Below are 12,863 nucleotides of genomic sequence, written 5' to 3' on the forward strand. Positions count from 1 at the left end.
GCAGTAGGGCTTGAATAGCAGGATTATCCCCTTTATTCTGGGGTCTTTCATTAGTTAGAAATGTCAACACCGTGAAGTTGGATACACTGAATTTTATGCAAGCCATTTTAAGTGCCCATCGGAAATTGTACCCCTTCACGAGCACACACTCAGCCAAAGCAGCAACGTACATATAACCTGAACTTGTCTGGTTAGCATTTTGCTTTTTGACTTTTAAATCAAACTAAACATTAATATAAGAAGTTTTGATAGTAATCCATGAACTGCATCTTTTTTAAAAGGTAGTGTAGCTCTCTTCCTGTAGTGTAACCATAGCAACTGACAAGGAACAGAGAAAGAAAGCTTTCACACATGCTGTGCTAATTAATCCTCTCCTACAGTTTTCTTTCAACTGAAGAATGTAGTTTAATAAATTTTGCATGAGTAAGCATGTTTTGATGCATGAACTATATAAACACATATCAATATCTTTACCAAAAATATTTGTTAAAAATGTATATATTTATACTGCAAAGTCTCTTTCTTTCCTCTTTTGTTCATTCTTTTCTTTCTCTTTCTTTGCTTCTTTTTGTCTTTCTTTTATTTTTGTTTTTTGAGTCATTGTTTTAATGATTTTCTCCCTTCCTGAAAAGTTTTGGGATTTTCTTATCTTATTAACCAAACAGATATTTTTAGGGTAAGAACTTTTTGTCGATCAATATAGAGGACACTTTCTACAATAAATTGTTTTAATTGACTAACTATATTCAAATGAGATGCGAGAATTTTTCTCAAGCAATGTAGAGTAATGTAGCTTAAAAATGTAATAACATTCTTCACTCTATCTGACACATTTACATGCAAACCATTTTAAGAGACTCAGTCTTAATTAAGCTTTGGAAAGTTAGATATTGAAAGCTATTTTTACTGTTGTTTTGGGAAGTTATGTGGCTCATCTGAATAAAATTCGAGTAGTCATTGGCCTAAACGTGGGAAAAAAGACAATAATGTAGATAAAGCACTTTTTTCTATTTATACTTTCCAAAAATATTTAACCAGTCTAGCAAACTCATATTCAGAGTGAGCATAGTTGATCTGAAATTACATGTGGTTATTTTGATTTATACTACTTCTAGGTTATTTTGTGGTCTTATTTTCCCCTTTACAACTGAGGACATCGCAATTTTTTTATAACTAGCCTGGTCTGAGCTGTCAATGAAAATCTTCAACTTTTTTCCTTCTCTCATCCTTCTGGCTTAGCTTTCTGACAACAGGGCCTCAGGAAAACCAAGAGAATCAAGCCCGAATGTTTTTAGCATCCCATTTGACTTGACAACAGCATATGGAACAAGTCAGAACCTATTTCAGGACTTGTGCCTAGCTCTTTAGTCTCCATATGGAACCATAGTCATTGGAAGAACCAACCCTTTTGATGGGATTACCAAGTTCTGGCCACACTTTATCATCTTGATTGTCCCATCTATTGTTCAATTTTGCGTGAATTAAGGTGGGATAAAACCTTGCAGAGGAAAGAAGGAAGATATTGTTATAGAAATCTGTTAGCAAAAATAGTTACTCCATTCATGTGCAGAAAAACTGGGGACCATGAATGTGTAAGTATGTCTGTGTGTGTGTAATCTGTATATTTTAATATGGAATACTTATAAATATTAGCCAATTTATAGTATACCATTGCATTATTATTAAAACTGACTTGTAGAAAAAAATTGGGGCACTGTAACCGTAGGTGAATTAATTAGAAATTCTTTGTCTTACCAGCTGTCTCATTAATTTTAAAATTTACATATAATACTGAAAATGGAATGCTACATTTAATAAATAAGAAAAAGTCATTTCCTTACTACTACATAAAAAATTTTAAATAGAACAGTAAAATGAATATGTTATGGTAAGTTCACTGTAAAAATGTTTTAAGTGCTACAAACATTGTAACAGTAAATAGTACTTTATTCTTGTCACTAATGAATACAGCTAGATGGAAAACTGTCACACAGGTTTTTTTCTTTTAAAAAATGACATCTGTAGATTTTGTGATTTTTAAAATAATTGCACATTCATTCCACAAATCTTGGGAAAATACTCAGAAAAAGTTACTAAAAAATATGGATAATCCCATATTCCAGAGGTAACCACTGAAGACATTTAAATGTATTTTCTGCCAAACTTTTTTCTTTTTTTTCCTTTTTAGAGGGAAAAAAAAAACAGACCTGCCAATCTTTATTCTGTGCATGAGTATTTATGGTTATGAGGTCAAATTGCATATATCTTTTCACTTAACACCTTCCCAGTTTAAAAGAATTCTTAGAGGACATTTTATTTTATCATATATAATCTCATCAATGTATGTACCAGATTTGACTATTCCTTTATATTTATTTATTTAGATGTTTTTTCAAAAGAGCTTCTGCAATAAGCATTTCCTAGTGAGTATTTGACAGAACACTGAAACCACAAGAAATTGTAGGACAATTCTTCAAGGAAAGTGTTATACTCTCATCTTGCAGATTCACAATACACATTAGAACAATTAAGAAAACTGAGAAGTTTCACAATTTAAGTATTCTTTAACTTTCTAAATCTATTTTTTTCTCAAAGTTATTTGACCAAGGAACCCTTTCTCACAATACTTATAAATCTAAAAAATTCAAGAGACTTCTAAGCTCCTGTGTTATTAATAGTTTATGAATTATTTGTGTACTCTGCTGATATTTTATTAGATTCATGACATCAGTGCTTTATTAGGAAATATAAATGTTTTAATAGTTATTAGCATGTATTAAAAACAGAAACCACAATATGCTTTCCCCAGCTTTTTATTAACTTTGACACTGCACTCCTGATTCTGTATTAAAAGATCAGGTTTGACCTTTAAAACCGTGAACATTCAAATTTAAATTCCCTTGTTTTGCTAATGCCTGTTAAACTTCTTTATGTTTCATGTAACCCACAGGTCTTGCAAGAGCAAAATCCGTCCCTAGCCACACATACTCCAATGAAGTGGTTACCTTGTGGTACAGACCTCCAGATGTCCTTCTAGGCTCCACAGAATATTCCACCTGCCTTGACATGTGGTGAGAAATGGAAGCTTTACTCTTGCTAATCTATCTGTAGTGCTTGGTCTGGGTCAAGCCTAGACAAACATCCTAACAGTTTGAATGAAGATTAATGGTGCAGGAGTGTTTGCCTGCATGTGGCCATGCTGCTGGATGTTTAAAAACATGATTGGGAATGTTCTCTAATTAGAGTCTCCTTTGCAGATGGTGTGTGGTAATGGTTCTTGATGGACAGGGGCAGAGACATTTTTCTAACTGTCAGTATCATGATTTTTCTCTCTAAGAGTCTTAATTTGTGACTATATCTTATAATAAGGGAAGTATATATCTCCAGACGGCAATAGGATTGAAGTAGCAGGGAGTATGTTTAAATTTGCAACAAAGCTCTAATGAGTGGTCTGAAAATTTTGGTGTAACTGTTAGGCACCAATTTGACTCACAGTATGTACCTGAAAACTTCTGACATTAGTTATCCAAAATGAAATAAAGTGACTACTTTAAAAAAATATTGTATGTTTAATTTTAGGTCTCACTTTCACACATGCTTTAGCAAAGCTTTAAAAATCTATTTTATGAGGTCCAATGACTGTCAAGATTTAATTCATAATTAGTATTAATGGTAAACTATGCTGAGTTCCCTATTAAGTGTGAGCCAAATCAAACAATCAAATAAGGGAATAATCTAATTTTTGGCACGAAGGACAGACTGTTGAACGTGTCTTTTATTAATAGAAAAATTTCTTTTCTAGACTCACAGTTGTGTCCAAAGTAAAACAATTTACATAGCACATGGCTGTTTTATAATAGGAGTCATCTTCCCTTAATGATTATGCCCCCATATGTAGAATTCTGTGTGTTCATGTAAGTTTATGACCTCAGTAAAACTGCAGTATGTGTTGTTTATCTTATTGTTGTATACTTACTTCAGTCCTCTACCCCCAGTAATCTTCCCTTTTCATAAATTGGCCTGTGATGAGGCCTGGCTTCTTTCCTGATGTTTTTGAACCAAAAATGTTATGGTGAGAAAACAATCAAGTTTCTCATGATCTAGGGCACAGTGCAGATTTCTTTATGTTCCAGCAGCCCTCCCTAGGAATGAGACTTGGGGATTTCTAAAGCCACTGAGGATACCTGCAACATTTTGTGTACATGAGAACATATTTATTTTTATTGAAGTGTAGCTCTAAAGCTTTCAATAGAGCTACAAGAAAATCAGACAATCATACAGCTTAAGATCTGTTGTCATAATTTTGTAATGCCTTATACTAAATCTAATAGCATTTTAGTGATATTCTAAAACACTGAGAATAAAGATGATCATCTGTCATTAAAGGGCTGAGCTAATCTTTATTTTATCACACTTCCTGGCTTTTTTGGGGGGACGGTTGTTTACACAGTTATATTTTTTTTCCCAACACAGGGATTTGGGTAAAACAGATATTTAGATAATTAGTGTAATGGCAGAAAAAGTTGAAAATAAAGGCCAATGAATGAATCAGGATATTAGTTACTTTCTTATCCCTTTCCTACTTCGTGACTTATAGTTGGCTATGCAAATAGTGATTACTTAAGATTCTTGTGTTATAAGGATTTTTCTCTATTTTTGGGGTATGGAAATTCTAGGTTGTCTTTCAGTGAAATCAGTTAGGGACCCTGCTAATAAAACATTGGTTGGAAACATCTGTGGCTTGGAGCCAGTTTTGTGTCAGTTGCTTGGCAGTTCAGTTAAGACTCTACCCTCAAGAACATTTTTTTACATACTAGTGGCTAATGTTTCCCAAACCTTTAAAATCACCAAGAACCAAATGGACTGTGACATAATATGTGTGTTTCTGAGGTGTAGCTCAGTATTTGATTTCCAGCGTGTGTCACTTCTTCTTCCACGTGTGTGTGTTCATTCTCTCAAGGAAGACAGTTTGGACACTTTCTGCCAATTTGCTTTGAACAGAGACATAATGGAAGCACAAGAAGAAGACTGTTATTTAAGTGGAAAGGAGGAAAACTGATAGAAAATAGTAGACCCCAAATGCCCTTTTGTCTACATGCCAAGATTATTCATCGCCAGAACCAAATAGCGAATGTGTTATTTCTGAACAGCTTCCCATGCTTACCGGCTCTTCACTTCCAAGCCTTAAAATCTACGTTATATCTATGGTACACCTGCCTATCTGAATCTGATTTCATTTCAAGCCATTTTCTAAAAGCTATCTTGTTATTATCCTATAAGTCAAATAAAATGTGTTTTTCCAGTTAGAGAGAAGTTCATAGGCACTGATTTCTGCATAATCAATGACATCGATGGTGGGTTTTCAGAGAACTAGAAATGGGACTATAATTGAGTCATGGCTCAGCTGCAGCAAAGAGAAGTGCAAATATTAACCCATGGAGAATAGCAGGGAGGCAGGTGGCAGTAGTTTCAGGCCTTTTTACAGTTCATTTATCAGCATGGGGCAGTAAGGTAGTAACTAAAAACTAACGATCCCTGTACAGTGTTCCATTTTCCAGTTTTCTCTTTAAATAGCCACAGGAAATAAAAATATTAATGAAGACACATATGCATTATCATTTGCCAGCAAGTGATGGAAATCAGAGGTGGCTGTGTTATGATTTCCTCCTCCAGGTCTCCAACACTTGCAATAAACAAACAACCCTGTGTGATTTGGGAACTCATCAAGATAGCTAGTTTTTGATGCTTTTATCAAAATGGATAGTTTCTGATGCTTCTGTCTCCCTCTGTAAAGGAAATTTTAAGCAGAGGAATCAAATTGAGCATTTCCTCTGTATAACTTATCTTAATTTTTGGATTTATAACTCTTTGAAAGTCAAGGCATAGGAAATCATTGCTAAGCTTTTCTAAACCAAAAAGGCTTACTGCATTCTGAAAGCTACAATAAGAGAAGTTAAGAGAAGTGCAGATGTAACAAGCAGCTTCTCTGTGTAGTTCTTCCCTTGCTAGGAAGCTCTGCTCAGTTGAGGTCATTGTTCCAAATAAGCTGTATATTCCTCTGTAGAAGTTCATAAATATGTTTAGAGCTGCATTTGTTTTTTGAAAGCAGAAAAGCAGAAGGTCACTTGGGATTATTTTAAGGGCTTAATTTTTAAAATAGGGTGACTAAGTCATTTTCTGCTAATAAATGATTATCTCATCAAGACCACAGTGCTTTGGGGGTGGGTAAAATATATAGTAGCACTACCCTGAGGTATCAACTACAGTACTCCCCAACACCCCAACAGTATATGAAGAATGATAGCATGACAGTCTCTTCCTTTCATCATCTTTTAAAAAGCTAATTAACATATTAACTATGCTTGTCAAAATGTGGGACAAGTCATTTATAAATAAGCCTGTCAAATGTAATGAGATTGCATATTAAATCATCCATTTCTCTATTACATCTCTGATTTAAGATTAAAATTAATTTATTTAACATTGTAGCAGCTGGGTGGTTAGAAAAAAATTTCCATACCACTCTTGATATATAGAAAAATGTCCACATCAAAATTGATTTTGCATATATTAGAAAAGAAATTGCCTGTTTATTAAGTATTAAAAGGCCATTTAGCTTTGCTTTTTTCTTAAATAAGCCTAATCACCATACATACTGGCAATATACAAAATTCTGCCATCATCTTTAATGATCTTTCTTGAACCAAGGAAATGTATATAATAAAATAATGTTTCTTAGGATTTAGGTTTATTTACTAATGTTTTAAGGTAAAGAATCACAAATTAGCTCTAGCATAGCCCCTACTCTGAAAATCAATTTGCTCTATATGAGGTCCTGTGGTTTGATTTGAGACTTGAGTGATAATAATAGTAACAACAATAGATACTTCTATTGAACACAAACTGTATTTTGAGCCCTGTTATGCATTTTAATTACTTACCTATTTTACCATGATACAGTTTGAGAAAACCAAACCCAGAGAGACTAAATAATATGGATAAGGTCATGCAGTTAGTAAACAGAGTACACATTCAAACTCAAGGATAACCTACTCAAAGCCCTTTCTTTTTACAAGATACTACATAATCTCTTAAGATGATTTGTTTACAAATTGATCTTTATTTTACCAGTAGAGCAACTCCAAAACACAAATACAGCAAAACATAGATTTTATAATTTAGGTTATATTCTGAGTCATGTCCTTTGTATAGCTCAAATATAATGGGTGTCTTTCACTGTCTCTCAACAGCTTGTGGACTCTTTTTCTCTCCTGCCATCAACTTTTTAAGAGATTTTACTATTTAGTTTTATGCAAGGAAGAGTTTTGTTTTTTTTTTAATAAACTACAACAGGAATCATTGGATTGAATACATTTTCACAAGACTAGTACTTAATGCTGGCATGTATTAATATTTTCCCAATTCCTAGACATTACTCATTTATTACTTTTGCTAAAATGAATGAGTTCATTTTAAACTGAAGGATAGTAAGAATGAGAATTTGAGTTCATGAGTTATGCTGAATCATCTATCTGTCAGCACTGTTTGTACTATTTCTAATTAATCAGGTCATAAGACCAAGGAGCATATGAATTAGTTACTGTCAAATGTAACACCTCTTTAAGAGTTCTTGAGAACTGCTCAAATAATGCATGATCCAAGTGACTTGTTGGTGTAGCCACCGAAATGCAATACAACATAACAAAAGAACTGGGGACAGTCAGAAGGACATCCAGGAGATTGAAGCTGATCTCATGGTGGCAGCCATGGTTTCTAAGCCTACTCCCACTATGGAAGTCCCTTAAAATCAGGATGACCCTCTAGTTTATTATTATACCAGGACACCATTGAGAGTTAATAATTCTGCCGGGATAATAGGTGTAAAACAGAGTAACTGTGACATGTGGTCACCTTTCTCATAATACACTAGAGCAATAATTTGCTAAATACTGCTAAACAGAAGAGACTTAACACATTCAAGTATTTAATTCACACTAAAGACTGCTGACTACAAACTCAAATTCCTTGCAACAAACTTAATGTTACATTGCCTAATACAAATGATCTCTGTAAGTACAGTTCTCTCATATTAGGTTATTGTGGCATTTTAGAGTGGCTACCAAAGTGCCAAATTTAGTGATAGCTTTGGGATGCTGAAAGGAAGCACCTCTATTTTTCTGTCAAAAATCTAGTGTGGGGCTGGGCACGATGGCTTACAACTGTAATACCAGCACTTGGGGAGGCTGAGGCAGGTGGATCACCGGAGAGCAGGAGTTCAAGACCAGCCCCACCAACATGGTAAAATTGCGTCTCTACTAAAAATACAAAATTAGCTGGGCATGGTGGCACGTGCCTGTAATCCCAGCTACTTGGGAGACTGAGACAAGAATCTTTTGAACCCGGGAGGCAGAGGTTACAGTGAGCCAAGATCGTACCATTGCACTTCAGCCTGAGCGACAGAGTGAGACTCCGTCTCCAAAAAAAAATGTCTAGTGTGGTTATAGTTTTTATATTCCATTGTTGTTTATTGGTGTGTATGTTTGTGAGAAAAAGAGTATTTGTGTGTGCATATGTTTGGTCATTTATTGTCAATAAATTAGATGAATGATAATATGTAAAATGAGGCATTGATCTACCAAATCTCTTTAAGAACAAATAAAAATTTCCCCATTTTAAATCAACATTTGCACAATAATTGGCTATCCACAAACTGGTTTTTGGGTGATTTTTAAATAGCCAATCACAGAGACTCAGTTTCATGACATTATTATAACCCTTGGTGTACTCAGCTGCCTCACTGGTTTGTGAGAATAACAAGAGATGGTTACATGTAAAATTTTTTAAGAAATATAAAACTCCACAAATGTTGAGAACAGTGTTCTTATCAACTCTTAGAATGTAAATCAGCTAAGCTAAAAATACTGCATTTCTATTGGGGTGTAGCATCCAAGGGTGCTATGGGATATATAAAAGCTGCTCTATTTGATTTTAGGGAAATTAACACACTGTCTATGTCTTGATAATCAAAAATAATTTTTGGCCCAGGATATTCTCATCTTAAGAGAGAGAGAGACAGAGTGTGTGTGTGTGTGTGTGTGTGTGTGTGTGTGTCTGTGTGTTTTAATTTAGAAATATGTAGTCAGGAGTGTTGGCTTACACCTGTAATCCCAGCACTTTGGGGGCCAAGGTAGGAGGATGGCATGAGGCTAGGCATTTGAGACCAGCCTGGGCCACATGCTGAGATCCCATCTCAGCAAAATATAAAAATTCTGTTAGCATGCTAGAGGGTGCCTATAGTCCCACAGGAGGCTGACGTGGGAAGACGGCTTGAGCCCTGGATTTCAAGGCTGCAGTGAGCTATGATCACACCACTGCACTCCAGCCTGGCCCCAAGAGTGAGACCTACAAAAATGGGAATATTGAGGAAGGTGATGGAAGACAAAGGTGTTTTTTTTGTTTTGTTTTGTTTTTTTTTTTGAGACGGAGTCTCGCTCGGTCACCCAGACTGGAGTGCAGTGGCTCAATCTCAGCTCACTGCAGCCTTTGCCTCCCAGGTTCGAGAGATTATCCTGCTTCAGCCTCCTGAGTAGCTGGGATTACAGGCACCCACTACCATGCCCAGCTAATTTTTGTATTTTTAGTAGAGATAGGGTTTCACCATGTTGGTCAGGCTGGTCTCGAACTCCTGACCTTGAGATCCACCTGCCTGGGCCTCCCAAAGTGCTGGAATTACAGGCATGAGCCACCGCGCCCGGCCGACAATGGTTTTTTAAAGGAAAATGAGAAGAATTACATAATTTTTTATGATAATTTTCCTTGACTACAAAGATCAGTAACAAGGGTGGCGGCAGTCTGACATTGGGCAGGCAGATGTCTTCATAGAAGTATTTTCTTGTGTATGTAAGGTTGCAGTGGCCTTTGTGCCAGGCTGTGTTTTTTGCAGCCTTTTGTGATAGTTTTCATTCATGAAAACCCTTCCTTCATGGCCTTCCTCAGCTCTGTTTGTCAGGGATTTTAACACAAGTGACTCCATTTTGATTGTGACAACTTTCACAAAATGTTACTAGCAGTGTTTTGCTGTGTAAAGGAGAGGCATTGTTATAGTAGAAAGCACATTGAAAACCTAGGTTAGCTTCCCTCTGCCACTTCTTAGCTGTGTGATTTTAGTTGAACAGATTCCTTAGCTACTCCTAGCTTCAGTTTCCGAACCAGAAAACTGTAACAATAAAACCTATTGCAAGTATAACCCATAACTAATACACACCACAACAATAACAATAGAAAAACAGTGATCTTCTGCCTCATCCATACCCACCCTTTAATCCTATTTTCCAGAAGCAACTACTTTTAACTCTGTTTGCTTTTAATTATGTTTTATTTATTTTTACTTTGAACTCTTTTAGACATAGTACTTTACTTCTGTCTGTCTTAAATTGCTTATATTGCTATTCATTGATTTACTATTTTCGACACTGTCTACTAAGTAGGTATTATGGTAGATGAGGATTTAACTTGCTTCTGTCAACCTTCATTATACTAACTTATAATCTATATCTCGTCTTAGAACATTTATAAATATTATTCATGCTTAAAGTCAAGTAGTATTTATGATTATATATTTTCTTGTATAACCTTTTGCTTTTCCTGGACTTAATAACTGTCTGTGATTCTTATTAGTTGTCTTTGCTCTTATGGCTAATTGTGAAGAATTTGTCAATTACCTATGAAAACATATTTTTCAAATTCTCAAACACAACAGCAGATCTGTCAGTTCCATTTACTTTTTTTACATCTCCTTTCCTCAACCATTTTATTGAAACTTTCCTCTCTCGGCTTTCTGATTTCTTGCCTTAGCACAATGTAGCACTTCTTATCTCAGACTTCATTTGCTCCCCACTCATCCCCATCCCCACTTTGTCTCTGCATGGTGTTGTAGGTCCTAAGCTGGTTATTCTCTGTTCTCTTCCCAGTCTGTTCCCCACCGTCTTCTGTCCTGCCCTGTGTCTTACTTGGCTGACCCCTAGGGAATTGCATCCTCTGAGCTGCCATCACTTACTGGTTTCCAGCTGGGTTCAGGCAAAAACAAGTGGGAGGAGAGAGTGATTGTGTATGTTTCCCTAATTCTTCCCCATGTTAGACCATGTTTCTGGAAATGACTAACTACAACTTCTTCAGGGAAGCTTCTCTCCCATGGCTCTAGCTCTCAGTACACACTAATAACACTTAGTTCTTAGTTGGAGAGGGAGTCATGGCTTCCTGCTGTTGCTAGACTTGGAGTATTTCAGTATGTCTTATTGGTTCTCTTATAGCTCTATTTGTAGTCACTTCTAGGTTGGATCCATTTTCCTTCTGGAGTGTCACTGACTGCAGATTCCCTTTATCTGGATTCCATGTCTTCCTCCTGTAGGTGCATTAGAAGAATGCATACATTAGAGATACAGTTTTCAAATTCTTAGTATTTTGAAAATGCCTTTGTTCTACTTTCACAAATGATTGATATTTGGCTAAGTGTGTATCATTAATGATAATGTATAACTTGAATATTAATTTTTTCCTCAGAATTTTCAGTACATTATTTTATTTCCCTAGAGCTTCTGGTATTGCTGCTGAGAAGTGTGATTCCATTCTCGATCATTTGTGTGCCCCCTTATACTTCCTCTCTGGAGGGAATTAGGTTCTTCTCTCTATCCCTGGTATTCCAGAATTTCATGATGATATTGCTTTGGTAGTGTCTTTTTCTATTGGTGCTGGGTAAGTTTCCTTCAAGATAAAGACTAATGTGTTCTAGCTCTTAGGAAACTTCTTGAATTTCTTTTAAAAAAATGATTTCTTCCATCTTCTCTGTCTTCACTTTCTAGAAAATTTATATTACTTTGATATTGGAGCTCCTTTCTTAATCCTCTATTTTCTAAAGTCTTTTATATAACTTTTTATCTTACAAACCTTCTATTTTTTTAAAAAATTCAGCTTCCATATATGAAATTGTTCTTGCTTCCTTTCCTTCTGATTTCTATTTCTTAAACACGGGGATGGGGACTTTTTTTTGCTTTTCATTTACTTTTATACATTGAGCACTATAAATCTATACACTTAGGAAGGGCCCAATTAACCAGTCAGTTCACTGTATATTGTTCAGACAAAGAGCGAAACTTCTGGTTGAGAGGTCCTCAGATGTCAGTATCTTAAGGCTTGTTCTTTGTTCCTCCTCACATGCTGATTACAGGCAGCTGACATCCTCATAGCAGAGTGGAAAGGGGAGTTGATGGTCACATACATCAGTAAACGCATTTTTCACTTGATTTCCCTTTTTTTCAGCTCAGTGCCTCACCCTGCTCTCTACTGCAACTTTTATCTTCAATTTGAGGCCTCCTGGGTTTAATGTCATGTACCCTGCTGGTGTGTGTTTAGGGTGAGATAAGGGATAGTCAGAGAAGACCTATGAGGCAAAAGTTTGCTCTTCATACAAATTTTCATTTCTCTCCTCTGTCTCCAGCTGTCAGACTCAGCTTCACACTTTTTACATCCTGAACTTTTTCCAAGTTGCTGTAGGTAAATAATCTGACTATAACTTGAAGCTGTAACTGCCTGTGGTCTGCCTAGATTGTCATGTCTTCACCTACATCTTCTCAAAACAGGTTACCTCTCATGGACTTGTGCCTTCTCCTAGAGTTCTTTTATCCTTGTTTAAAATTTATTTCCTAACTGACACTTTGGTCACTTTGGAGAAGACAAATGCAGCCATGTTAGTGGGTCCTGCTTGAGGTTTCTCACCTTGAATGTCTTGATATTATGTCAGGTTGTCCAGAAGGGATGAAAAGAGGGAAGGAGGGAGGTGGGAGGGAAGGGAGGGAGGTAGGGGGAGA

At 35.9% G+C, this 12,863-nt stretch overlaps 1 protein-coding gene across 4 annotated transcripts in view; it reads left to right on the top strand.

The window, feature by feature from the left end:
- CDK14 (cyclin dependent kinase 14) overlaps positions 1–12,863 on the top strand; it is a 604,612-nt gene that overhangs the window by 353,063 nt on the left and 238,686 nt on the right. For all 4 annotated transcript variants that reach the window (XM_033194405.1, XM_033194407.1, XM_033194409.1 and 1 more), the window contains one exon: positions 2,951–3,071. In XM_033194405.1, coding sequence (XP_033050296.1) covers positions 2,951–3,071 — 121 coding nt within the window. The remainder of the gene's footprint in view (positions 1–2,950; positions 3,072–12,863) is intronic.

The sequence above is a fragment of the Trachypithecus francoisi genome, unplaced genomic scaffold (assembly GCF_009764315.1).
Source record: "Trachypithecus francoisi isolate TF-2019V2 unplaced genomic scaffold, Tfra_2.0 Lachesis_group4, whole genome shotgun sequence".
In the NCBI taxonomy this organism is placed as follows: domain Eukaryota; kingdom Metazoa; phylum Chordata; class Mammalia; order Primates; family Cercopithecidae; genus Trachypithecus; species Trachypithecus francoisi.